At 38.4% G+C, this 27,517-nt stretch overlaps 1 protein-coding gene across 4 annotated transcripts in view; it reads right to left on the reverse strand.

Annotated features, from left to right (window-relative positions):
- TTN (titin) overlaps positions 1 to 27,517 on the reverse strand; it is a 247,953-nt gene that overhangs the window by 69,082 nt on the left and 151,354 nt on the right. For all 4 annotated transcript variants that reach the window (XM_014954164.1, XM_014954163.1, XM_014954162.1 and 1 more), the window contains 46 exons: positions 24,089 to 24,215; positions 23,219 to 23,361; positions 21,094 to 21,217; positions 20,037 to 20,303; positions 19,792 to 19,889; positions 19,477 to 19,645; positions 19,119 to 19,385; positions 18,712 to 18,978; positions 18,337 to 18,615; positions 17,835 to 18,243; positions 17,607 to 17,731; positions 17,245 to 17,511; positions 16,353 to 16,622; positions 15,942 to 16,244; positions 15,518 to 15,820; positions 14,970 to 15,157; positions 14,768 to 14,882; positions 13,944 to 14,228; positions 13,486 to 13,637; positions 13,201 to 13,348; positions 12,890 to 13,067; positions 12,677 to 12,798; positions 12,291 to 12,578; positions 11,901 to 12,197; positions 11,606 to 11,792; positions 10,698 to 10,813; positions 10,306 to 10,605; positions 9,765 to 10,064; positions 9,565 to 9,670; positions 8,378 to 8,574; positions 7,969 to 8,274; positions 7,591 to 7,869; positions 6,853 to 7,152; positions 6,447 to 6,749; positions 5,979 to 6,353; positions 5,578 to 5,880; positions 4,816 to 5,115; positions 4,410 to 4,706; positions 4,032 to 4,316; positions 3,638 to 3,931; positions 2,944 to 3,243; positions 2,535 to 2,843; positions 2,253 to 2,443; positions 1,338 to 1,767; positions 547 to 855; positions 4 to 152 (listed from right to left, as the gene is read on the reverse strand). In XM_014954164.1, coding sequence (XP_014809650.1) covers positions 4 to 152; positions 547 to 855; positions 1,338 to 1,767; positions 2,253 to 2,443; positions 2,535 to 2,843; positions 2,944 to 3,243; positions 3,638 to 3,931; positions 4,032 to 4,316; positions 4,410 to 4,706; positions 4,816 to 5,115; positions 5,578 to 5,880; positions 5,979 to 6,353; positions 6,447 to 6,749; positions 6,853 to 7,152; positions 7,591 to 7,869; positions 7,969 to 8,274; positions 8,378 to 8,574; positions 9,565 to 9,670; positions 9,765 to 10,064; positions 10,306 to 10,605; positions 10,698 to 10,813; positions 11,606 to 11,792; positions 11,901 to 12,197; positions 12,291 to 12,578; positions 12,677 to 12,798; positions 12,890 to 13,067; positions 13,201 to 13,348; positions 13,486 to 13,637; positions 13,944 to 14,228; positions 14,768 to 14,882; positions 14,970 to 15,157; positions 15,518 to 15,820; positions 15,942 to 16,244; positions 16,353 to 16,622; positions 17,245 to 17,511; positions 17,607 to 17,731; positions 17,835 to 18,243; positions 18,337 to 18,615; positions 18,712 to 18,978; positions 19,119 to 19,385; positions 19,477 to 19,645; positions 19,792 to 19,889; positions 20,037 to 20,303; positions 21,094 to 21,217; positions 23,219 to 23,361; positions 24,089 to 24,215 — 11,127 coding nt within the window. The remainder of the gene's footprint in view (positions 1 to 3; positions 153 to 546; positions 856 to 1,337; positions 1,768 to 2,252; positions 2,444 to 2,534; positions 2,844 to 2,943; positions 3,244 to 3,637; positions 3,932 to 4,031; positions 4,317 to 4,409; positions 4,707 to 4,815; positions 5,116 to 5,577; positions 5,881 to 5,978; positions 6,354 to 6,446; positions 6,750 to 6,852; positions 7,153 to 7,590; positions 7,870 to 7,968; positions 8,275 to 8,377; positions 8,575 to 9,564; positions 9,671 to 9,764; positions 10,065 to 10,305; positions 10,606 to 10,697; positions 10,814 to 11,605; positions 11,793 to 11,900; positions 12,198 to 12,290; positions 12,579 to 12,676; positions 12,799 to 12,889; positions 13,068 to 13,200; positions 13,349 to 13,485; positions 13,638 to 13,943; positions 14,229 to 14,767; positions 14,883 to 14,969; positions 15,158 to 15,517; positions 15,821 to 15,941; positions 16,245 to 16,352; positions 16,623 to 17,244; positions 17,512 to 17,606; positions 17,732 to 17,834; positions 18,244 to 18,336; positions 18,616 to 18,711; positions 18,979 to 19,118; positions 19,386 to 19,476; positions 19,646 to 19,791; positions 19,890 to 20,036; positions 20,304 to 21,093; positions 21,218 to 23,218; positions 23,362 to 24,088; positions 24,216 to 27,517) is intronic.

A 27,517-nucleotide genomic window follows, 5' to 3' on the forward strand; every position in this document is an offset into this window, starting at 1 on the left:
AACCTTTGCTGTTGTCTTTGCTTTGCCTTCAAACTCCCAAAATGTTTTTGGAATTGGACGACCCTTGATAACAGCTGGGATTTTAATTGTTGTGCCAGCACGACAAGAGAGCAAATCTTGTGCTCCAATATCAAGGAAGATTTCTGGTTCCTCTGCAAAAATATTTTAATATTTTAAGAGCTATGGAAAGTAAATTTCTGTAAGCACAGAGATAAAACCCCACACAAACATGCAGAATGCATATTTATGTGAGAAAGGTTGGGTGTGCAAAAAGGAAGCTGAGAAGCATCCAAATAGAAAATATTGTCATAGTCATTTCTTCATAAAATACACATTATTTCCTTAGGATGACTGTAGGCGCTCATCAGTTTTCTAATGGATCCTGCCCTGGCAATGGTCATCATCACACTTTCAAAAATTTTGTTACATTTTTGCATAATTGTTTGTTCTCTTTTGACTTTGGCTTGCTTGGTATCCCGCTTGAACACTCACAGCAGTAGGTGGCATTTAGATATAAATATCTAAATTAATTCCAAGAACACTTACCTAGAATATCTTGGACAGGTATTTCTGATGTTGCAGGACTTGGTTCTGATTCTCCAGCAGCATTTACAGCTTTCACCCTAAATCGGTATTTTCTGAGTTCTTTCAAGTCAGGAATAACGCATTCACAAGTAGGAAAGAGTTTGTCTCCTTCATTCACCTTCTTCCAGTCAGTACTACCTTCATCTTGCATTTCAACAATATATCCTTTTATAGGACTGCCACCATCCTTTTGTGGAGGCTTCCACGCAAGAGCTACAGATGATTTGGTTTTGTCTTTCACCTCTGGGCAAGACGGAGGACCAGGCACAACTTGTAAAACAAGAGAAAGTAAAAATTACCTGAGAGTTAGTGTCTGCCTATATTTTCTGAATAGTTTCTAGAATAATGCAAGTATTTTCATTTTCTTGTCATACATAGAGTACATAAACCTAGAACATGCATACTAGTTACATACATTACACATATAATTAACAGATACTCAAGGTATAAGGCATAAAGATTGAACTTGAACTTTAAAGAAAAACAATAATATAAAAATCTGACTGCACTCAAGTTTATTTGGCAACGTTTGCATTGGTGTAATCACAGTTTAAGGTTCATAAAAGAGATAAAGTAAATAATGCTGATTATTTTTAAAATGTTGACAAACAGGAAACTACTTTGTGTCAATATATTCCTTTTGGTTTAATTAGTTGGATTAATTGCACTAAACTCAATCTAAATAATAGTAGCACGTTTTGCTTCTGGTGTGATGTAGTCCTTAAAAATAGTCATATAAATTATATACTTACATATGGGATCTGCTGCTAAAGCAGGATCTGATGGTTCACTGGGAGGGCCAATTCCAGCAAGATTTTCAGCCATAACTCTAAACTGGTATTCAACACCTTCAGCCAAACGAAGCACGTTGTACTCTAGACCTTTTACTGCTGGTTTTGTTACTGGAGCCCTGTTAACACGTGACCAGTAGACACCTCCCACCTCTCTCTTCTCCAGCCAATAGCCGGTTATTGGGCTGCCACCATTGTCCAAAGGAGGCTCCCAAGTTACCAGCATTGATGATCTGGTGCGATCTAGAATTTTTGGCTTTCCAGGAGGCCCAGGAAGGCCGTAGGGATCCTTAATAACAACTTTTTCTGAGAGGCATTCATCACTTATTCCATATTTGTTTGCAGCCCGGACTCTAAACTGATATTTTTCATTTGTTGCAAGATTCCATACCTGAAAAATAATATTTAAATTAATACTCGGCTATTTTCAGAATAAATTTATTTGACGTTTTCGGCAGTTTTCACTTTAAATCCTGTCTTGTAATCTCATTAACATGCCTATGTTTATACATACTACACAGCTGTTTGTAATGACTTAGGGATATTCTTATTTCATGTTCATAGGACCAAACATAAATACAAATGTCATCATGTTTGTTTTTGCAGTTGGTAAAACTATAAATAAACGTTGGGAAAGGGAAAGGAAGATGCCTTCTAAACTCAGCTAAGATTAAGCAGCAAAAGACAACAATTTCTTTTGTTTTGTCCCATGAAGAAAACATGAGTACATAGATGGGCAACATTCATCCAATAATTCTGGAGTTTAAATGGAGCACAAGCACAGGTGCCTACATAAGTAGCAGTTTTCATTAGATGTGTACTGTCATTGCTTTTCATGCATACTAAAGTATGTAATAAAGATATTTTATTAATTACCCCAAATCTTCTCTCAACAGCACTTTTGGAGACTTCTTCCCACTCAGACTTCTTCCTACTAGCATCACGTTTCTCAATAATGTAATGGGTAATTTCACTACCACCATTATCAAGAGGTGCATCCCATGTTAAGTAACATGATTCTGCTTTAATATCAGAAACAGCAAGATTTCTTGGTGGAGAAGGACGATCTGTATGAAAGCAATAGAGCATAGAAGTACATTAAGAAAAAGGCTAAAGCATTTTATTAGCTGTCATTTTATTAAAATGTCACATCCTTACCATAAACTTCAACATGCACATTGCGAAATGCAGTGCCAAGACGATTGGAAGCTCTCACAGTGTAGGTGCCTTTATCATCCCTCACTGTTGCCGGCAGGATAAGTTCAGTTTTTGCCTCACTTCTAGATACTTCTTCCTTGGTTATCTTCAGTGCACTGGATGTTTGGTCAATTAAAACTTCATTCTTGTCCCATTCAATCTTTGGCATTGGCAGACCTGTCACATCAGCAGGAATATTAACTGGTTCTCCTGCCTTCACTTTGATAGTATCTCCCCTCACAGCCAAGCGTAATGTAACAGTTGGAGGTACTGAAAACAGGAAGAAAAATGAGAGTGAAGATGGAGGTGAAACAGAGAAATTGACTTGCAGTGTTCTGGAGATATCTGGATTTCTTTAAAGCAGATATACCTTCATCATCTTGTATAACTACATTGAGGGGCAATGATGGTTCACTTTCTCCAATAGCATTGACAGCTTTGACACGGAATTCATACATATGAAGTTCATCAAGCTTTTCAACGAGAAGAGATGTTTTTGGACAGAGCCTTGCATTAACTCTTTCATAGTCTTTTGAATCATGTCTCCTCTTCTCAACAATATATCCCAAGACAGGACTGCCACCATCACTACGTGGAGGCTTCCAATCAAGCGTAATGGTTGACTTTGTCCTCTCTGTGTACATGAACCTCTCAGGTGCCGTTGGAGGACCTATTAACATAGATAAGTAATAATGAAAAAAATCACTATAAAAGTAGAGAATTTTTAATCATATGAATACAGTAGCTCTGGATTTTTAAAGCCATAGCTTTTGTATGCAAAACATCTGAATATGGATAGTACAAGGTTTCTCATGTATGTGGACGAAACGGTAACAAGCAGTGTCTCAGCTGACATCAGTATTTTGTTACATAAAGAACCATAGTAGTTTTACAGAACTGATTCAGAGATCTGACTGAAGTAATTAATCGAAGGCAGATGCCTTATCCATGTGGCAGAAAAATATATACACTTTCTGTATAGGAAGCAATCCACATAATAATACCGGTTTATTAACCTACAATTACAAATTGTTTAAAAAGTCCCATAAAAATAATCATCTTACCTAATGGATCAACTGCAAGAATGGGTCCTATTTCAACAGGTGGACCAGTACCAAACTTGTTCTTGGCACTAACACGGAATTTATATTCCTGCCCTTCAACTAGACCTGTAATATCACATTTCGATCTCTCTGTGTCTACAGCTAGTCTCCATGTATGCATTTTGGCATCCTTTCGTTCAACAATGAAGCCTATGATATCACTGCCACCATCATCTTCAGGATCGGACCAGTTAAGCAAACACATCTTTCTGTTTGTGACCACTGGCTTTAGGTCAAGGACTGGCCCAGGAACATCTGAAAAACAAAATAAAACAAATAGGATAAAGCCCAAAGATTAGCTTACCAAAAGTTTACCAAAAATGCTTATTGGATTTCAGGGAATATTTCTTCTTACCAAATACTTCTACTCTGGTTGCTGCAGATTTGGAACCACTGCTATTGGTAGCAGTAATTACATATCTTCCATGGTCTTTTCTCAATGCATTCTTAATGGTTAACTCAGATTTTGTGCCAACGTTTTCAATAACAACTCGATCTTTGTCTAATTCACCCTCCTCCACAGCCCATGCAATGGTGGGAGTAGGACGGCCTGTCACAGTAGCAGGAATTTTAATAGTTTGCCCAGCCATGATTTGAATGCCTGCTTTGACAGAAACATCCAGCTCAACAGTGGGAGGCTCTGCAGAAGAAACAGTTTGTTAGTACAAGGGAGAGATCCAAAAACGCCTTTTATGCAGCTGGACATTTCTTGAAAATAATACAATTGCAATACCTTGGGGTTCTGCAACTGTTACTGGTTCGGTTTCACCAGGTGGTCCTTCACCAGCTGCATTAAGTGCAGTAACACGAAGTTTATAGTCTGCACCTTCTCTGACTTCTTTAACAGTATACTGTCGAACCTTAATGGGTTTCTCTGTGCAACGTGACCACTCGTTTACTCCCATCAGTTGTTTGTACACATGGTATCCAGTGATATCTCCACCACCATTATATACAGGAGGTTCCCATTCTAACTCAATAGAAGTTGAGCTTGTATCAGCAACCCTTGGAATTGGTGGACCAGGTGGCACTATAATAAATAAATAGGTGTATATAAATAAATAGGTGTAAATCAAAGTTAAAGGCTATGAATATTATTCTGTCACCTGTCTGTTACTAGCTTCTTCTAAGCTACTTACTTATTGGGTCCTGTGCAGTTTTTGGATCTGATGGTGGACTAAATTTACCAGGGCCAGCTGCATTTTCCGCACATACTCTAAAGATGTAGGTTAATCCTTCCAAAAGTCCTTCAACTTTTACTTCCAAAGCATTCACAAGGTTCCTGTTGACGCGAGCCCAATGAGTACTATTAATTTCACGTTTTTCAATCCAATATCCTGTGATCGGGCTGCCATTGTCTTTTGGTTCATTCCATTTAACCAACATACTGTTGCTGGTAACATCTTGCACATCAGGCTTATTAGGTGGATCTGGTGGAGCTGAAAAAAAGAATTATAATGTTGTCATCATTGCTGTCTTCTTCAGAGGTTACTCAAAGCTAAGAGAGATCTAAGAAATTACTAATTTTAAGTCTTTCATAGTTCTTCTAGTCTCTCTCTCAGAAACTTTGATTCCTAACTGCAACCAGTAATCCAACTTGCAGGGGTTCTCTCTTTTGGTAAGAATATTGAACACAGAGAATATAACTATTCAGATATTAAGTGTTTTAAGTGTAAAGTTTTATGACAGTGATTGTCATTCTTCTATTTTTTTAGTACTGAAATTATAATGTTTTCAATATTTCCCTTTATTTCTATGGTTTAAAATGTGCAATAAATAACAATTACATTGGTCAAGCTTCTTCTGGGAAATATTCGCATAGATGAAGCTGAGTGTTCTAACAGCATGTGCAGTTTTACATGGGTTTTCTGCAAAGGTTGCATTTCAAAATTAAAACTTACAGAAAGGATCTTTCGCTGTCATTGGTTTTGAAACACACGGTGGCCCTGATCCCACTCTATTTTCAGCAAATACACGGAAGAGATATTCTTTTCCTTCAATCAGTTTTGTTACATGGAATTTGCAATGCCTGAGTGTTGAACTGACAGTGACCCAGCCCATTTCAGCTTTTGTATTATCTTTCTTTTCCAGTACATAGTTTAGGATTTCACTTCCACCATCATCAAGGGGAGGCTCCCACTTGCAAATGACAGAATTTTTCCTCACATCTTCAAATACAAAGTTGACTGGAGGTCCTGGTGTATCTGTTAATAAATTAAGAAAAAATATGAGTACTCATCTTGTGCACTTCTTATCCAATACTCTGAACAACTAGGGGGTTTTGAGGACATTCATTATGTACCTAACACATTGACTTCACATGAGGCTTTTGCAACACCATGATCATTTTCCACTTTAATTGTAAATGTGCCATGATCAGCTCTGATAGAATCACGAATTGATAGTACTGACTCTCCTTCTTTATGGTTGTCAATGCTCATACGTTCTGGCAGTGAAAGCTGGAAAGGTTCCTCTTCTTCAGCTTCACCCTTCTTCTTCCTCGTATATGTTGTTACTCTCTTCTTGATTTCCTCTGGTCTGACAACTTCATCATTCCTCAGCCAAGTGATAGATGGATAAGGTGATCCTGAAATATGTGCCTCAAGTATGATCTCATCACCTCTCTTCACCTCAAGGCCAGACTGCAGGTTTGCAGCAAGGAAGACTTTTGGAGCCTCTGCAATAACACAAGGGTAAATACAGAGTAGAATCTTCTACTATGTTGAAGATATATGGCAATTACTACAATCAATCAAAGAGGGATTCATACCAATAGGATCCACAGCTTTCACAAAAGGAGTAATCCGAGAAGGTTCACTGATGCCAGCAGCATTCTCAGCACGAACACGAAACTGATATTCCTTTCCTTCCTCAAGACCTTTCACTGGGTAGGTTAATAGAGGTACCAGATAGTCGTTGCATCTCTGCCATCTCTCCTTGCCCTTCTCAAGCTTTTCTATGATGTAGCCCATAATCTTGCTTCCACCATCAAATAGAGGTGGTTTCCATGTAAGTGTTACTGATTTTGATGTTGGATTATGGACCTCAAGGTCAACAGGAGGATCTGGAGGCTCTGTGGAAGAGTAGAAAAAGAGGGATCATATGAGAAAAGAAAGTACAAAGATTTTAGTTAAAATTAAATTTTCTAGATTATTTCATAGAGAAAAAAAACTTACGCTTTGGGTCTTCTGCAATGATTGGGTTTCTTAGTTCAAGATATTCACCTCCTCCTATCTTATTTACAGCTTTAACACGGAAGTAATATTCACTGTTTGGAATAAGATCTTTGACTTGCCATGAAAGCTTATTTTCACCAGACATGACTGGGATATATGTTCTACGACCAGCTTCTCTGCGTTCCAGAACATAATGCAGAATAGGAGTACCACCATCAAAGTCTGGAGGTTCCCAGGACACTTTGCAAGAATTCTTAGTTACTTCACTTGCCTTAATGTCTTTACACTGTCCAGGTGGACCTGTTTTAAATAAGAATAATAAAATTAGTTTACTAAATAGATGGGAAACTGTATTACAAATATGAAATTATATTGCATTTCTTTGCTTTGCAGAATGCAGATCAAAACCACAAATGTTGTCTATACAGCATATATATGAATTTGTGTTCCTAAAGGTGAAAAATACAGAGAATTCTTATAGGCTTTTTTTATATTTATATGGTGACTATTCATAATAATTGGGCTTTGAGCAGCCACTGACTAGTTAGACCAACTTAGGGTAAAATGGTTTTTTTGGTGGGATTTTGTAACATTAATGCCTTTATGGCATTCTACATGTGTCTGAATTGAAGTGATTCCTCCATGTGGCAGAAAAGGGAGTTTCCTGGCCCTTTCTTTTCTCAGCCACAGGGCTCAGTGAGGATAGTGTCTTTCTCAGAATGGAGGAAGCCTAGTTACCTATGACTTTGACGTTGACTGAGCCAGTTGTTGATGCCAGCTTGTTCTCCAATGTGATAGTATAAACACCAGCATCAGCATGAACACTGTCTATGACTTCAAGCAATGCAGAGGTGTAGTCACTCTTCATTGTTGTTCTGTCACCAGCTTTCAACTCTTTGCCATCTTTGTGCCATGTTATAGTTGGGGACGGAACAGCTCTGAAGGGTATAGGGATACTTAATTTCTGTCCTTTAACAACAACGATGTCACGAGTTTTTAGATCAATGGTTGGATTACCTGTAAAAGTAATTACAATATTACAAGAAAGTTGCTGAACACCATTCTTTTTTTCAGTTATGCAGATGTAAAAATAAAAAAAAAGGAATCTATTCTTACAGTCTGGGTCCTTGGCAACAACTTTTTCTGAGACGTCTGATGGCTCACTAGCTCCAACAGCATTGACAGCTCTGACTCTCAGCACATATTCCTTGTCTGGAACAACACCTTCCTCCACTTTACATTTTAGATCTTTTATTGGGCGAGAATTGATTCGCATCCATTTTTCTGTTCCTGCTTCGCACATCTCAACATTATACCCAATAATAGGGCTTCCACCATTCTTCTCAGGTGGTTTCCATGCAATGCAAATATGCTTTCGACCTGCATCTGTGACATGTAAATCTTGAGGAGGTGAAGGAGGGCCTGTAAAAATGGAAAAGAATTGTGTTATCTTCTCCCAGAGTATCTGTTCTACACAGTACACTGCTTCCATAATCCATGCACTGTACGTTATACTACTACTTACTTGTAGGATCTTCAATATGAATGAGGTCAGTTGGTTCACTGGGATGACCACAGCCAGCTTCATTTTCTGCACGAACCTGGAACTGTACATCTGTACCTTCAATGACATCAGTCACTCTGAAATTGCAATCTGGACCAGCTGTCTTGCCAGCCTTTACCCAACGAGTGGCTAGTTTTTCTTTCTTTTCAATAACATATCTGAATAAATTGGGGAAAATACTATCAGTGTTGAAATATGAATACTTCAGACTTCTTGCTTGATTAAATAGATACAGAATGACCAAATAGATACAAAATGACAGAATGGCCAATGGAAAAGTAGAGAGAGTAATAGGTAACATATTCAATGAAATTTATTTCACATATCTGCCACTTAATTCTAGTAGTCCTGGTAGGTCTTGGACATAATGGGGCTGACACTACTGAGAGACCCAATTCTAAAAGCCAGTTCTTGAACTTCTGTTGTGTTCTTAGGTATTTGAATGTTGCAGAGGAAAAAAACCCAAGCTACACTTGTATATTTTCTAGTTTTGATCTCAGTGGTTAGTCCTCTGAGAATATTTGTACACATTATCTGTGAGTTACTCAGCTGTCAAAATTCTGCCTATGATAGGCTATGGGAAAGTAACACGAATTAAACAACTTATGTTGCTTCAGGCAGATCTCTGTAGTTGTCAGTTTAAGATATGTTTACTGTGATTGGGAAAGAGAGGAATTGCAAAAATATAAAGCAGAAAAAAAATCTAACTGGCATTCAAGGTGAATTTCAGAGGACAGATACTTCAAAAACCAAAGAAAAGGATGTTAGAAACAACCCAAAGGAGTAAAACAGTCTCTTTGAAAAATGTAATAAAGGAGAGAATTCACAGAAGAGAGATGTGAGGCTTCACCTCAGCTGAGTGTATGCAATTTGAATGAGAAACTACAGCAGAAGGAAAATATAATAATATTACTTTGTAGATGGGTCTAGGTGGCTACGGCTCTGGAGGAACTGGACATATGGTTGCATTTCTTTAAAAAAAAATATACACAGTTCAATTTCATCTGATTTTACATCCTTATATCCATCTACCTCTTTTTCATATAAAATGTGTTCATTTAAAATTTAAACACTTTGAGAGAAATGATGTCATTCATGAAAAGATCTTCATCTACAGGAAACACTAAACAAACTTAAAATGACCTTACCTTTGAATAGGTCTGCCACCATCATTCTTAGGTGGTTCCCATTTCAAATCAACATGGCCTTTTGTCACTTCAACTATTGTAAGAGCATATGGAGGCCCAGGGGTTGCTAAAGAAAAAAAAACACACACATTAGAAGAACAGGAATCCATTACACTTGAGCTGTTTCTACTGATCACTCAGTAAGCAAATCTGAAACTTACTGAAAGTATCTTTAGCAAGCACTGAATCTTCAATTTCACAATAGTCACTCTGCCCAATGGCATTTTCAGCAGCCACACGGAACACATACAATGAGCCTTCAGTCAGTGGGCTCACTGTGTACTTGGTATCTTTCACTGTTGTATCAACTGTCTGCCAGCCTTTTCGCCTTACATCTCTCTTTTCTACAATGTAGTTGGTAATTGGGGAACCCCCATCTTTTTCGGGTACTGTCCATTTAAGATCTGCTGTGTTTTTAGTAATATTGATAACCTCAAGCCACCGAGGTGGTGAAGGAGGATCTGTAAAATAGAAAAAGAAGGTAAAACATGTTAGCTTATTTCCCATCAAAGATCTCGGAACACAGGGAATACACGAAAACTATTAAAACTTTGTATTTTCTTAGCTGAAGCAGGGAAAATTCTAATATTTAATAAGCCTTCCAAGAGTTCACTTGGTACCTACAGAGACAGGCAGACATAGGGCTTTTAAAGACAAAGACCATGTATTTGCAGTAGCAGCACGTTCTGGAAAAATACTCACAGAGCCTCTCCTTGCACAGCACAGGGTCACTGGGTTCACTGGGCTCACTCTCACCAGCCTTGTTCACAGCTCTTACACGGAATGAATATTCTTGTTTCTCCATAAGCCCTTTGAGAAAGTGTTCAGTTGTGGGAACTCCTTCAGCCACTCTCACCCATTCATCTGTTCCAGTCTTCAGCAATTCAATGACATAAGATTCGATCTTTGCCCCTCCATCATGTTCTGGCTTTGTCCAGTTCAGGGATAATGATGTCTTGCCAACATCTTTCACCGTTGGCTTTCCAGGAGGCCATGGTGGATCTAGAGATGAGTCCAGTATTAATTATATGATTGAAAACAAAGAGATTTTTTGTTGTTCTTAAATTAAACCATTAAAAATATGTTTATTATACCAATTGGGTCTTTCACTAAGATTGGCTCTGTTTCCTTGCTTGGTTTTCCAGGTCCTGCAAGATTCTCTGCCAAGACACGGAACTTATATTTCTTCTTATTTGTAAGACCTTTAACTCTGGAAATAAAAATGATGTTTGATTAAACCAAATCTACACGTTAACTCATGCCTAAAACGTTATTCTTTCTATTATTCAGTACTTGGTAAAATCGGAAAATACCCAAATTACTGCTAATAATGTTTTATGAAATGGTGAACATTCAAAGTAGGTATTTTGTCAACAATAAAATGGTGCACCGTGACATAGAAACCAATGTTTTGGGGTTTTTTTTGGCATGTTCCATGGTTGTTAGTTAATATGAGTATCAGGAGAAAAAAAATCCATGGTTTTGGCAAACTGATATTTGAGATGGCTATGTCTGCTATTTTAGAATGTCCTATGAAGAGTCACATAACACTGAAATTATTAAACATAATGTTCTACTCCACTCTGGTGAGACCCCACGTCAAAACTTTTTAACAGGGCCTGTTGCAATCGGACAAGGGGTAATGGCTTTAAACTAAAAGGGAAAATTTAGATCTGTTATAAGGAAGACATTTTTTACAATGAGGGTGGTGAAACAATAGTGCAGGTTGCCCAGAGAGGTGGTAGATGTCCCATCTGTGGGACCTTCAAAGGTTCCTTCCAACCCATTCTATGATTCTATATATAAAAAATAAGAGATGGCTCACTCTTCTGTAAAGATGCGCTTTAGAACTACTTATCGAAAAATGATGCCACCAGATGTTAGTTGAATCTAAAGTTACAGAAACAGGGAAAAACAGTAAGAACAATTCTTGTTTAAAAGCCTGCTGTTACATTTTTATGTCTCTGTGACCTACTTCAGACTTAACTGACTACAGTCTTACTTGAATGTGGTATCTTTCACCGGCATTTTATTGCATTTTATCCATTTATCTTGCTCAGGATCATATCTTTCAACCCAGTATCCAGTTATGGGGCTGCCACCATCTTCATCTGGTTCATTCCATGTTAAGGTGACAGAATCTTTAGTGACCTCTGTAGGCTTGAGGCCTGTTGGAGGGCCTGGTGGATCTGTATAAATTAATAAATTTTTTAAAAAAGAAAACCATCACACATATGTTTGGGGTTTTTTCCCTGTTAAAATATTGTAAAAATTTAACATTAATTTAATTAACTAACCAAATGAATATTTTGCGATGATGGGTTCACACTGTGCTGGCTCCCCAATACCATACATGTTCTCAGCACTGACTCGGAACACATATTCTTTATGAGGAGTTAAATTGGTAGCTCTGAATTTTGTATCCTTAATAGTTGATGACAACTTGTGCCATATTTCACTGTCTGTAGCTCTTTTCTCAAGGACATAGTTTGTTATTTTAGAACCCCCATCATCTCGTGGAGGATTCCATGTCAGAAGGCAGGATTCATTTGTGATTTCTGATACATCAAATGCAGCTGGTGGACCAGGTTTATCTGTAGAAGACGAGATGTGAATGTTAATCTTCTCCTTGCATACACCAGTACATTACTAATGATTTTTATAAACAACATAAAATACACGCATACCAAGAACATTAACTTCAACAACAGCAGTAGCACGTCCACTGGAATTTACTGCTTCTATAATATAGGTTCCACTGTCACTCCTCTTGCTGTCTGTAATAGTGACTGTAGAATGATTAGGTTTGGTTTCGATGGTGATTCTGTTGTCAGGTCTCAAAATTTTGTCAGCCTTGGTCCAAGTAATCTGGGGCTCAGGCTTTCCAGTTACTTTCGCTGGTAGCTCAATTTTAGTTCCAGCTTTCACAGTAAGTCCAGCAAGAAGCTTCACATCTAAGAAAATTTCTGGAGCCTCTGATTCAGGAGAGAATGAAAACATTGTTATAGAAACAGTATTTCAGAGACTGGTAAAAATAAAGTAGCTATTGTAATTCAGTGATTGAAATAATTACCTTTTGCATCAATGGCCTGAATATCATCTGTTGGCTTACTTGGCTTGCTAGCTCCTATTCTGTTCAAAGCCTTAACCCGATACGCATACCACTCCCCTTCCTTGAGCTTTGTTACTTCCATTCTGTTTGTTAAAAAAACAATTCAATTATTTAAGGTGGTGAGGATGGCTCTGTTAGTTGAAAGGATATACTTTCTGATTTTAATTTACTTACTTTGTTTCAACAACAGGCTCCCCGCATATCTCCCACTTGTCTGTGCCACGTTGGGATTTTTCTACCAGATAACCCTTAATACGGGCACCGCCATCATATTTGGGAGGCTCCCACATCAGGAAGATTCCTTTTGATGTTGGATTTCTCCATTTAACATTCTCTGGTGGATCGGGCACCGCTATTAAAAATTAAAAATATACAGGGTCTTAGAAACTAGCCTAAGGAAGATTTTTTTTTACATGTTATTTTGAAAAAAATTAGTAAGATTTCAGAAACAGGAAATCAGCCTCAATGTGAAACAGTTGACTCACTTGCTGGTGCTGACATATCTACAGGTTCATCAATATATGCAGGTTCTCCCGGGCCACATTTATTGCATGCACAAACTCTAAATAGATATTCTTTTCCTTGGATGAGGTCAGGTACCGTGAATTCTTGGTCAACAACATGGTCCGTAACCTAATGAAAAGGAAAGCTCCAATGTGTTTCTAAAATTTATTTCCAAAGAGCAATTACCAAAACTAGACAAAAAATTCTGTCGCACATATGGAAACAACAGAGCAAATAGAAATTGAAATAAGAAAGAATGAACTTACTTTGTTCCATGTTTTCCGGCTGACTTCACGTTTTTCAATTGTATAGCCAGTAACTGGACTTCCACCATCATCTTCTGGAGGTTCCCATGACAGCTGTACTGTGTTCTTGATTATGTCTAAAACTTTAAGTTCTCTTGGTGCACTTGGACAAGCTAGAAATCACAGAAATTGTATTAATTATTTCGTGATCAGAGTTTGACAGATGATCTCCATGCAATCTATCTGCCAGAAGACTTAACTCTTCTTAGTCATTCTTCCTTAAGCAGCAAAGTTGAATAATTAACTCCAGAAAATAGGGGTTTTTTTTGAAGATGGATTTCTAATTTTTAGTTACATTTTGATATACTTGGTTTACTGAAAGTTGTGTGATTTCACATTGTTAACCTAATTAGATCTTAGCAAGACAAACACGATATATTATTGCTAGAATATATACACAAATACATTGGTGCACTTACCAATGACATTAACATCAATTTCTCCTGAAACAGATGACACAGGGTTTTCTAATGTTAAGGAATAAATTCCCTTGTCTGGACGTTCACTTGGAGTGATTACAAGTTCTGCAAAGGAGGCCGTGGTCTTAATTGTTACACGATCTCCCTCTTCTAAGACTTGATCACCAAAAGACCATGTGGCAGTTGGCACAGGATAGCCAGTGATAGGAACACGGATCTTGATTGGCTCTGGAACAATAACCTCCAGCCCATCTTTAAATGCACTTAGGTCCATTGTAGGTCCAACTGGAAAAAGAGAAAAATTGATTTGATGAAATATTTTCAGACGTTCTGAATATGGCTAGTGGTAGCTCTGTTGAGAGGCTAATTCTGACTGCATCTCAGTCTGAAGGTTGGAGCTGTCTAGGCCTAGCTGTGGCTTATCACACCCCGCATCTCCTGGCTAAACATTTTTTAGAAATACGTGAGATGATAAGGCAACTTAGCATTATCAAGCAGGAGATCTAATTTGCCCATTAATATAAAAACTTTGTATTTTATCTGCCTTTCTCTCCTTCTGCTACCTCCCACCTTCCACAAAGCCAGGTCAGGAGACAAAAGCTTATGCCTTGCTTAGTCTAATAAGTCTCTATCTAATAGTACAGCTTATTATCTGCAGAATTCGTAATGGAGGAGAAATAGCTCAGAATCTCAAAGGTCTAAGGCTCTTTATACTAGTTGGCATCATAGTTATCTGGTGGAAAATACATGTATTACCCACAAGATGCATTTTAATTCTGTGTCTTATCTGATTAATTATCTTTAATAAATAGTATACGCCTTACCAAAAGTATCATCTGCAGTTAATGGCCCAATAACCTCCGCTGGGTCAGACACACCAGCTGCATTTTCTGCTGAGACTCTGTAGTAATACCTGGATCCTGGTTTCAATCCAGTTACCTAAAAAGCACGAGTAATCATATTTTTACTCATATTAAAGATGATCTACACATTTTGAGTACTTTGTTGGTGAACAGAACGTCTTACCTTAAAAGTAAGAGCAGGTACCAGTTTTGGGTTACAGCGAATCCATTTGTCTGTTCCTTCCTCTTGCTTTTCAACAATATAGCCCAAGACTGGACTTCCTCCATCTTTGAGAGGAGGTTCCCATGTCAGCTGCACTGATGACTTAGTTTGATCCGAATGATCAAGGTTAATGGGAGGACTTGGTCTCTCTGAAAACAAATTGAGAGAAATACATTTTTGCACCCAATAAAGGAGTATGGTTCTGCTTATCAGCTGTCTATACCTTAAAGTACTCTTTTTACAGCTTTTGCATAGTTTGTTCTAAACCATTTTTTAGAAATTGAGGTCGAATCCTAATTTCAGAGCAAAAGTATTTGGAGTTCTTACTCAACCAAATGGTAGCAAGGTATTTCTGATACTTTTGAAGGACAGAAGTAGGAAAAATCTAACTCTATGTGATATTTGCAGCACACGTGTTTCTCAATAGAACTTCCCTGCACACGTAATATATAAACAGCCAAAATGTCCCTGTGTCATAATATAACCACAATCAGGGCTTGCACACTTACCAATTGGGTCCATAATTTTTACTGCACGTGTAGCAGGACTTGGTTTGCCAACTCCAACCATGTTTTGAGCTCTTACTCTGAAGAAATATTCTTCATTTTCCACAACATCAGTCAGGACAGCTGACAGTTCATCAGCTCCAGTAGTCATAGCTGGCTCCCATTTGATGGAACCTCTGTTACGCAGTTCAATAACGTAGCCAGTAATTGGAGATCCTCCATCATACTCAGGTGGTTCCCAGGTAAGTGTAGCTCCAAACCTGTTCACATCAGTAACTTCTACGTTTTGAGGAGGACCAGGAACTTCTGCATTTTATTTTGGGGAGAAAAAGAAAAACAAGGTATGTGGTTTTTACCTATTCTTAGAGTTTGTACTGCTTTTTTTACACTGTCATCAAACACTGACTTTTTCATAACTTCTGCTTACCAAATTTGCTCTTAGCTTCCACAGGTGTCTCTGTTTCCACTGGCTCACCAGTTCCCACTCTGTTCCGTGCACTAACACGGAAGAGGTACTCAACTCCTCCTTTTTGAAGTCCAGTAACAGTGTATTCACAATTTTCAGCACGATCAGTGACCATAATCCAGGTTTTACGCTTGATATCACGTCTTTCAATAACGTAGCCTAATATTTTACTTCCACCATCACTTTCTGGTTCTTGCCAGGCGAGGCCAACTTCACCATCATAAGTTTCAGTGACTTCCAAGTTTCTAACTGGACCCGGAACATCTAACAAAGATAGAACAATATTTTCAGGCATTGCATCTTTTTTTTTTTTTTTTTTCCCCCTGTGGCTTAAATAAATGTAAGAGAGGTTTTAATGATGGGAGTACTTACCAATGACCTCTACATTGATGAATGCTTCTGCCTGGCCATGTTTGTTTCGAAGGATAACCTTGTATCTTCCTTTATCTGATTTCTTTGCTTCATAAATTTTGAAGGTACTGCAGTCAGCTGTTGTATCAACAGTTGTTGTGGGCAGACCTTCCTCCTCTTTCAACCACTCAGCTTCTGCTCTTGGGTAGGCATCATACGGAACAGTCATCGTTAAAGGCTTCCCAACATCAACCACAAGGTTTTGATCACCAGTCTTGATTCTGGGTGCAGCTAAGGAAGATCAATGTGACAAGTACTTACATATTAAAAAAAAATATTATACATTTGTGTAGTCAGCAAAGAAGCTAACATAGAAAAGTAAAAGGAGCTGTTGTGTGAATTCTAATCAAATCCTTCATATATTCATTCAATTGCTCTAGAGAAAGAAACTCAGGCTGGTTGGTATGTAGTGTGTCCTCCTATAAAACCAAGGAAGAGGGAGTGCTTTTTGAGCATCAATTTAATGCATTTTATTGGTCTGATCCTGTAAAATAGACAATTAGGAATTAAATGTCTTATATGACTGAAATGAGTAAGCCAAATATTTTTCATGTTTCAGATCTGCAGTGACCCAATGAAAAGGTTCTATGTTGTTTAAGCTCAATTCTTGCTCTTTGGTATAGGCACTGGAAAGTGACCTATATTTTCCTGAACAGTTGAATCAGCATGATATAATTAAAAAAAATATTTTTTGCCTGAGTTATAATTCATACAGTTTAACAGATGCACCTTCCTCAGCCTGACTATGTATTCATTTTAATTTAACTCTTTGAAAGAACAAAAATCAATTGAGTTAAATAGTTAATTCACTAATCAAAGATTTTATGAAAGAAACACAAAGCAAGAAACTTACCAGCTAATTCAAGTTTAGCTCTAGCTTCCTTATCTTTGGCAATAAATCTGTACTCCCCTTGGTCACGGGGCTTTATCTCACACACTTGCAGCCTGTGGACCTTTCCTTCACTCATCATCTGATGTTTGTCACCCTGGACGATAATCATGTTGTTTCTCAACCATTTGACCTCTACACCATCTTTGTTCAACTCTGCCATGAAGATGACATCTGCACCAGGAGCTTCATAAATATCTTGTGGTGGTCGGATGATCTCAACAGGTATTTCTGAAATAAATGTCCATTCATTTGGTGTTACTTCTGTACTGCTTTCGTTATTACTAAATAATGAAGAAATAAATCCCATTCAATTTTACTCATACCTTCAACAAAAAGTCTTGCCCTTGATTTCCTGTCATCCACTCCACAGGAATATTCACACTCATCATCTAGTCTACAGTCTTTTATGATTAATCTGTGCAGATTTCCATCCTTTTCAAACTGATATCTTTACGGGGGACAAAAGCAAGCAGTATTTTAGTTTCTGGACAATGCAACAAGGTAAAGCAAGCATGTTTAGTATATTAACAAGCATAATAAAATATACATACTTTTTGCCTTCTTTGATTTCTCTTCCATTTCTGTACCATCTTACACTGGCTTTCTCTTTGGAAAGCTGACATGTAAAGACAGCGTCATCAAATTCAGTGACAGTCTGGTCCCGGAGATGTTCAATGAAGTCTGCTGGTGCTTCTGTGATGAGTAGCTCTGCAACAGATTTGTCTTGTCCAGCAGTAACAGTGTATTCACCTTCATCTATAAACCCACAGTCTTTTATGATGAGTGAGTGTTTGTATTTATCAATTTTGTACAAAATACGCTTGTTGAATGTGATCTCTTCACCATTCTTTGTCCATTTGAGGGTTGCATTAAGGCGATTTACTTTGCACCAGAATGTGACAGTTTTCTTTTCCATAGTCTCAATGTCTTCAAGGGGCTCAACAATTCTGAGATCCTCCTCTGTTAAGACAAAAAAACTCAAACTGCTTAATTCACATCCTTATGATCCTGATGTGAAATTGAATGTAAGATGATACAGTGCAAGTTACATACCTAATACTGTCAAGGCAGCAGAACTTTTGACGTGTTCGCCTCTTTGGTTTGACAGTGAGATGGTATAGGTAGCTTGATCTTTCAACTGTGCATCTCTGATTCTGAGAGTGTAAACTAAATCTTTCTGAACAATAATGTATTTTGCACTATCAAATATTGCCTCATCATTTTTGTACCACTTCTCTTTGGCACCTTCTTTATTGACTTCGCAGTTGAAGATAATTTCTTGACCTTCACTAACTTCTTGGTCCTTAAGGGGAGTTATAATCCTGAGTTTTTCTGAAATTGAGAAAACAGAAGAAATAGGACATCATGTGGTATAAGAAATGTGCAAGAACAAAACGTGCACCTGCACGTTCATAAAATAAAACTTACCAATCACTGTTAAGCGTGCTGTAGCTTTAGCTTCACCAACCATGACAGTATACTTTCCTGCATCTCCAAGAATAGAGTCTTTAACCACAAGTGTTCTCCTTTTGCCATCTGAAATGATGTCGTACTTATCACCAGGCTCCAGGACCGTGTCATCCCTCAGCCACTGTACTGTAATTGCCTCTTTTGACACTGAACAGGTAAATTCAGCTTTGTCTCCTTCAAGCACCTCAAGATTTTGTGGTCTGGTAAGAAATTCTGCTGCAAGTTCTGAAAGAAAACATTTTTGTAGATATATAAATTTTTCTTTTATTCTTTACTTATGAAGAGAATAGACCAAGTTGTGTATTCTTATTGATTTTTAATTTTTTTTTTTTCAGAAAACAAGGCCACCAAAGTAACTCTCTTACCATGTACAGTAAGTTTTCCTGTTGTACTAGAGTTTCGGAGCTTGCAAGTATATTTGCTAGCATCTTCAGGATGAGCATTACGTATGAGAAGAATTCTCTTCCGGCCCTCAGAAATGTGTTCAAATCTACCACCATCAGGCACCTCTTCATCTCCTTTAAACCAAGTAACTTCGGCACTGGGCTTTGAAACTTCACAGATCAACTTTACAGTGTCATTTTCATTTACTTCAAGATCAGGAAGATTTTTTGTGAAAACAGCCTCTTCCTCTGCAACAAGAATTTAGAAAGATGATTAAAGCCTTTCAGCAAAAAAACATTTTTTCTTGTTACAGATTAGATTCTAAAAAACTGTGTTTACCTAACACTGTAAGTAGGCCTGAAGTTCGAGCTGTTTTTGCTTCACAGGCATATTCAGCTTCATCGTCGAAGACACATTTACTGACAACGAGAATATGTTCTGCACCTTTGGAAATGATGTCATACTTTTTGCCTTTTCTAATTTCAATGCCATCCTTAAACCACTTCACCTGTTTTAGAACAAATCAATATGGTTATTAACACACTCATCATAGATTTCAGTTTTGTGTTCTTTTATAATGACACAATAAAGATGTCAATTTAAAAAAAGCACTAGTTGAAGGAGTTACTCAGATTAAAAAGTATTATTATTCACCTTTACACCTGGACGAGAAATTTCACATTCAAATCGAGCAGATTCTTTTTCTTTAACTTCAAGGTCAGTTAGGGGTTTCAGGAACTCAATACGAATAGCTATAAGAGAAAAGAAAAAATTCAGTAGAGAAAAGTCTCTGGTAGAGAAGAATAAACTGCTGACTTTGATAATATTGCCAGTTATAGACACTAGTACATAGCATTTATACCACTTAGACATTTTGCAGAAATTTGTAAATGACTCACGTTCTACATTGAGAAAACATGATGTCTTGAAGTCCTTAGCATCACAGGTATATGTTTTAGCATCATCCAGTGTGCAGCCATGGATAATGAGTTTTCTGACCCTGCCATCAGAAATGATATCATACTTCTTTGTTTTATGAATTTCTTCTCCATTTTTGAACCATTTAACTTTTGCATTTTCCCTGGAAACTTCACATTCCAGTATTGCAGTGGCCTCCTCTTCAACAGTCTGGTCCTCAAGTGGTTTAGTAAATTCAACTGGGGGTTCTAAAAGAAATAGATAGATTTTTGATAGAAAAGATCTAAAATTATAGCCATGCCTATACTGTCTCATACTGTTTACAAATTTTCCTTGATTGACTAATCAAAAAGGCTCTCAGATATCTCTGATGAAGTGGATTTTTTTAAATTTTTTATTTTTAATGCCCAGATATGTTTAGTCAATGCAGCTAATTTCCTCATTTTCAGTCTACTGTAAAATTGAACTGAATGATATCCCTATCCATGGGTTTTTCACATCACAAAACATCACAAAGCCTTGCAACTCAGTTTCTTTAGCTGAACTATACCCACGTGATCTTAGTGACACTGAAGTTATACTCTGAACTTAAGGAATGATTTTTTTTTTTTTGCTTGAATTACTAAATTAGTTAGAAGCGTGTGCCGTTTTTTACTTCTCAGCCATACACAACTTGCAAGCAGTACAAGTGAGTATACAGTCAATGTTATGTCACTTGACTGATGGTGTAGTTGTGCTCTCACAGGTTTCCTGATACTCCAACGAACAAAAAAAGCCATTAGGAGCCATAAAGGCCAGTATTTGTGGGTCAGGCCAAGTGAATGTTCAACTCTGCAATGAAGTGCTGGAAATCCTAATGAACTGATTCCTCTCCCACATATGACACATTTCACCCCTTTGATGATGAGTATTTCCCCCCTTTCCTGATCTCTTCTGTGAAGCATAAAGTTCAATACTGTAAATTAACTTACTATTCAAGGGGGAATCATGAATGGACCATTAATACTGATTACAATATAATTAAAATGACTGACTTACCTTTCACAAAAAGATTTGCTTGGGTTCTGAAATCTTTTGCTGTCAGTGATACCTCTCCCGCATCTGTTAACTTGACATCTCTAAGAATAAGTGTGTGAACTCTCCCTTCAGCACGTATCACAACCTTAAAAAGTACACAAAAAACCCTTTGTAAGTACGTACAACAAACATTTTAAAAATATGTAATGAAATAACATTGCTATTTGTTGTTATCTGTGAAGTTCAGATGTCTATTTTTATATGAAATTTCTGTAATTTCATCTTGTATATACTAGATAAAGCTCAAGGTGAAAATGCTTTGAGGATTTTGAGAATAATTTCTGTTTTGTCCTTTCACTTGCAAGAAATTGTAATTTTAAGTTTCCCCATGCTTCAAGTATTTGGCCTTGTACAGAAAACATGAGTCTACCATCAAAGTTCAAAATGAGGCTGACTTGAAATCATCTTTATTTTGAACAAGTACTAATAAATACTAAAATAAGGAAATTGATGGGGAAAAGTTGGTATTAATCCTGGATACTTCTAAAGTAAAAACTTCTAGAGAGATATAAAAATGTTTGGTACCCCCCTCATACATTCTTTTAGAAATGCCAGTTTGACTTTCTATTATTAAATTTTGGTAAAAAGTTTTGCCTAAAAAAACCATTTCCATGTTCATCTATTGCTGAAACTACTTTGCAATCATGAGTTTAGATTGGGGTACTCCTACACAAACATCCTTTTTCTCTAGGAGCAGACCTGGGGGATTCAATGATGCATCCTCCATTGCAGCCATTAGGAGGGCTGATACTCATGCATGCCATACATTTTAACGCAGCTTTTGAAGAATTCTATTTATTTATTTTCAAAGAAGTGTGTGACCAAGTAGTAGACACTGGTTTAGAAAAATAAAGGGGAAAAGCAAGCTTCTAATTAAAATGATAGGTCAGACAAATAAGAACAAAATAATGTTCTATCATACAGTATTGAACATATATTTTTCTTGCCAGGCAGTAACAACTACCAAGCCTCTGAACTTATAACTAGCTTTCCACATATTTGTTCCTAGACTCAGAAGCAATTACTTTGATCTATTGCATGTCTCATCTGCCGAGTTTCAATTTTGTTTATCTGTCCTAAAATACTGTAATAGGGTCCCCTATTGCCATAATTGGTTTTCCGTTTCATATTTCTATAATTATTTATTTTTTTATGAAATACTTTTGATTTAGGCAAATTTGGTGAAGCTCAGAATGATCTAGTAAAACCTGAAAATAATATCTTAAAAATTCTAATTGAAAGAAAAAGTACAGAAGTATTATTATTAGTATTATCACAGGTTCCGAGGCTTTTCTAGGAAATATAATGCCTTGAAAGTTTGCTTAGCCTGAGGTTTCCAATTTGTATTTCCATTTGCATTATTTCCCTAATGCCAAATACATGAAAAAGAAGTCTTAAAACCCGTGATATCCATTTATATTTTATGTTTCTTAATGTATTTCTTTATGTTTATTTTTGTATTTCCTTTGCCATTAACTTTAAATATTAAACTGACTGCATTCCAGGCTGCTCAGATCTCAGAGTTAAGAGCTAGCACTTGATGAAGGGTTAAAAATAGCTAGTGAGAAGTGCTTGACAAGCAAATCTGCCCAGAAAGTTATCTGGCGAGCCAGAACAAATGCCTGAAATGGAATTTGAATCCTCTTAATCCCCTTATATGCAGAATTGGACTGCAACTCAACATTCAGGAGAAAAAAAAAAAGGCATTTCCTAACAGCACCTTTCAAAACCCTCTCACTGTAACTACAATTAACCTGAGCAAAAATCATTCAGTACCCCTGAGTCTCAGTCTCCAACAGAATCAGGCACAAGATCACTATTGTAATGATTGATATTTTGGAACCTTAGTTTTTCTTTGTATGACCAATACTTGTAGTATTGCAGAATACTGGAATTTCTGGGGAAAAAAAAAACATGCTGTATCTGATTTAGTGAGGATTTACCATTTGGCACAGCAGAACTACTGTATTGCTGTGCCTTAGTGCTTCCACTGGCAGAAAGTAAATGAGAAATAAAGAAAGGGAAGAAAGTTGAAAGAGAAGAGGGAGGAGGAAACATTAGGAAAAATAAAGCTTAGTTTCTTTACCTTTTCACTGGGTTCCAGCTTCTTTCCTTGCAGGAACCACTCTACTGGGATTCCCTCATAAGACAGCTCGCAATCGAAGGTTGCCGATTCCCCAGCTGTCACTGTTACATCCTTGAGGGGTCTCAGCAAGCCAATTACTCGAGCTTGGTAAGGAGAAGACATCATTTTCAGATTAGTCACTTCTACCCAAGAGAGAACTGCTGCCCTTATGTACTAATCTCCATGGTGGCTTCCCTCAAGAGAGACAGACATCGCATTGCTGCTCTTTAAATTCCCGAAATAGAAGAGGCCACCCTGGGACTTTAGGGGGAGGGCTGGTCACCTAAATTTTCCTATTTGCAGACCGTGTTTCTTTAAATTGAACAAGGTCAGCAGGAAAGTTGCCGTGCATCTGTCTCCCTGCCAGGCCTGGCATTCCTCTTGCTAGATAAGGCATGTGTCTTCCAAAATAGCAAGGGCTAGGATTGGATTGGGAAACAAGTGGTCTTCAACTGTGTGGTCTGTCCCTGTCCATCAAGCTCTTAACCCTATCCCCAGATATTACTGAGATCCCATCCTCTCAGGTTAACCTGATACTTTAACGCAGTAAAGCCTTCGCTTGTAATACTTTGATTTCATAACAACATAGGATGCCAGATCATAAAGCAGTCTTCAAGGCCCCCTCCTTTTTTTCAGTTCTCCTGAATGAATAAATGCTATACAAAGTTAAAAATCATATAGGACATTCCTCAACTAAAAATTAGGATGGCTTGAGTAACTAATCAATGGCTTGAGTTGCTGTTCTGGAAAGAATCACTGTGGGTTCAATACAGTCTAAAGATTTGTCCACCTTGTTTTCACTTAATTACTTTCAGTTTAAAAGATGCTTACGTTTCACTCGAAGGTGAGCACCAGATTTGGCATTTGCTGCTTGGAAATCTACTCCACCAGCTTGATCTAAACGTACATTGTACAGTGTAAGAAAGTGCTTTTTGCCTTCCTCCTTGATTTCGCATTCCTGCAAAAAGAGAAGTGAAACAATTTTTTCAGTATCTTTTTTGTGTGCCTCACCACTAGAATCACAGAACCATAGAATTGCCTAGGTTGGAAGGGACCTTTCAGATCATCTAGTCCAACCATCAGCCTAACACTGACTAAAAACATGACTAAACCGTATTGCTAAGGACTATGTCTACTCATGTTTTAAATACCACCAGGGATGGTGACTCAACCACTTCCCTGGGCAGTCCATTCCAATGCTTAATAACCCTATCTGTGAAGAAATTTTTCCTAATATCCAATCTAAACCTCCCCTGGCACAACTTGAGGCCGTTTCCTCTTGTCCTGTCACCTGTGACTTGGGGAAAGAGACTGACCCTCACCTCTCCACAACCTCCTTTCAGGTGGTTGTAGAGAACTATGAGGTCTCCCCTCAGCTTCCTTTTCTCTAGGCTAAACAATCCAAGCTCCCTCAGCCGCTCCTCGTAAGACTTATTCTCCAGATCCCTCACCAGCTTCGTTGGCTTCTCTGGACCCACTCCAGCACCTCAATGTCTTTCTTGTAGTGATGGGCCCAAAACTGGACACTACTCAAGGTGGGGCCTCACCAGTGCTGAGTACGGGGGGACAATTTCTTCCCTAGTCCTACTCACCACACTGTTCCTGTTACAGGCCAGGATGCTCTTGGCCTTTTGTCCACCTGGGCACGCTACTGGCTCATATTCAGACAGCTGACAACCAAAACCCCCAGGTCCTTTTCTGCCAGGTAACTTTCCAGCCACTCTTCCCCAAGCCTGTAACGCTGCATGGGATTGTGGCGACCCAAGTGCAGGGCCCGCCACTTGGCCTTGTTGAATGTTATACCACTGGCCTCAGCCCATCAATCCATCCTATCCAGAAGCCTCTGCAGAGCCTTTCTACCCTCAAGGACATCAACACTCCCACCTAACTTGGTGTTGTCTGCAAACTTACTGAGGATGCACTCAATTCCCTCATCCAGGTAATTGATAAAGATATTAAAGAGAACCGACTCTAATACTGAGCCCTGGGGGACACCACTTGTGACTGGCCGCCAACTGGATTTACCCCATTCACCACCACACTTTGGGCCTGGCCCTCCAGCCAGCTTTTTTGCCTGGCAGAGTACTCCTGTCCAAGTCATATGGAGCCAGTTTCTCCACTTTCTCACTGCTGTGGGAAACCGCGTCAAAGGCCTTACTAAAGTCCAGGTAAACAACATCCACAGCCTTTCCCTCATCCACCAAGTGGGTCACTGTCATAGAAGAAGATCAGGTTTTTCAAGCAGGACCTGCCTTTCATGAGTTCATACTGAGTGGGCCTGATCACCTGGTTGTCCTTCATGTGCCACATAATGGCACTCAGGATGATCTGTTCCATGACCTTTCCAGGCACTGAGATCAGACTGACAGGCCTGTAAGTTCCTCAGATTCTCCTTCTGGCCTTTCTTGTGAAAGGGCATCACATTTGCTAGATGCCAGTCAATTGGGACCTCCCTGGTTTGCCAGGACTTCTGGTAAATGATGGAAGACGCTCAGTAAGTACTTCTGCCAGCTCCCTCAGAACCCTTGGGTGGACCCCATCTGGCCCCATAAACTTGTGTATGTCTGGGTGCTGGAGCAGGTCCTTCACCATCCACCTTTGGATTACGGGGGCTTCATTCTGCTCCGACCCCATCTGGCCCCATAAACTTGTGTATGTCTGGGTGCTGGAGCAGGTCCTTCACCATCCACCTTTGGATTACGGGGGCTTCATTCTGCTCCCCACCCCCATCCACTAGCTCAAGGGTCTGGGTACTTGTGGAAAAACCAATTTTACTACTAAAGACTGAAGGAAAGAGGTATTAAGTACCTCAGTCTTTTCCTCATCCTTTGTCACCATGTTACCACCCTCATCTGATAAAGGATGGAGATTCTCCTTAGTCCTCTTTTTGTTACTAATGTTTTTATAGAAACTTTTTTTATTGCTCTTAACATCCAAAGACAGGTTAAGGTCTAGCTGGGCTTTGGCCCCTCTAATTTTCTCCCTACAAAGTCTTACAACATCTTTGTAGTCTTCCCAAGCGGCTTGCCCCTTCTTCCAAAGGCCATAAACTCTCCTTTTTTCACTGAGTTGTAACCACATCTCTCTGTTCAGCCAGGCTCGTCTTTTTCCCTGACAGCTCATTTTTTGGCACTTGTGGACAGCCTGCTACTGCACCTTTAAGACTTCCTTCTTGAAAAAGTCAAGCTTTCTTCTCATTGACTAGCCAATATATACATGTGTAGACCAGTCAGAAGCTCAATGGAACTAGGAATTACTAAGCCTGTGCTGTGACCATTCCTTGAGAAGCATCTTCTTCTCTTATCCAGACACTAGTTTTCATGGAATTTCTGATGTTTGTGTACTATGCACATTGGTATTGCTTCATCAAAGAGTTGCCGAATTATTGCCAGATTGTATTATTTCTTAATTTTACAGATCCTTCCAGCAAGGAATTAAGAATATTTGATTAAGCTTTATGCCATTTTAAACCAATTTTAGCTCTCATAGTAAAGGAAAAGAGTTTGAAAATGTGATCAACATCTATTTAAACCAAACATAACTCAAAAACCAAAGGTAAATGAAGACAATCCGAAGTTTGTATTTTTAAATGCCATTATGTTTAACTGAGTTCCACAAGGTCTTTGCACATTGTATACATGGTTGTTAGGCACTAGCCATACAGAATGTACTCATTTATGTAAATTCATATATTTTTTATAAGCACCTCTTCTATGAAGACAGGCTGAGAGAGCTGGGGTTGTTCAGCCTGGAAAAGAGAAGACCCTGGGGAGACCTTATAGCAGCATTCCAGTACTTAAAGGGGGCCTACAGGAGAGATGGGGAGGGACTCTGTATCAGGGAGTGTAGTGATAGGATGAGGGGTGACAATTTTAAACTGAAAGAGGGTAGATGTAGATATTAAGAAGAAATTCTTTACTGTGAGGGTGGTGAGACACTGAAACAGGTTGCCCACAGAAGTTGTGGATGCCCCGTCCCTGGAAGTGCTCAAGGCCAGGCTGGATGGGGCTTTGAGCAACCTGGTCTAGTGGAAGGTGTCCCTGCCCATGGCAGGGGGGGTGGAATTACCTTAAGGCCACTTTCAATGCAAACTATTCTATGATTATGTATTTTAAAAGTTTTTAATGTAAAACACCAGCATTTTTGTTAGAGTAACCCTATCGAAAGCAGAAAGAGATTTCACTTAATTTCTGCAGTCACCTCCTTCTACCTCGCTCTCTACATCCTCACCCATCGTTGGGACACACATAAGAAACATCC

Source organism: Calidris pugnax, unplaced genomic scaffold, assembly GCF_001431845.1.
Source record: "Calidris pugnax isolate Ruff unplaced genomic scaffold, ASM143184v1 scaffold103, whole genome shotgun sequence".
Classification (NCBI taxonomy): domain Eukaryota; kingdom Metazoa; phylum Chordata; class Aves; order Charadriiformes; family Scolopacidae; genus Calidris; species Calidris pugnax.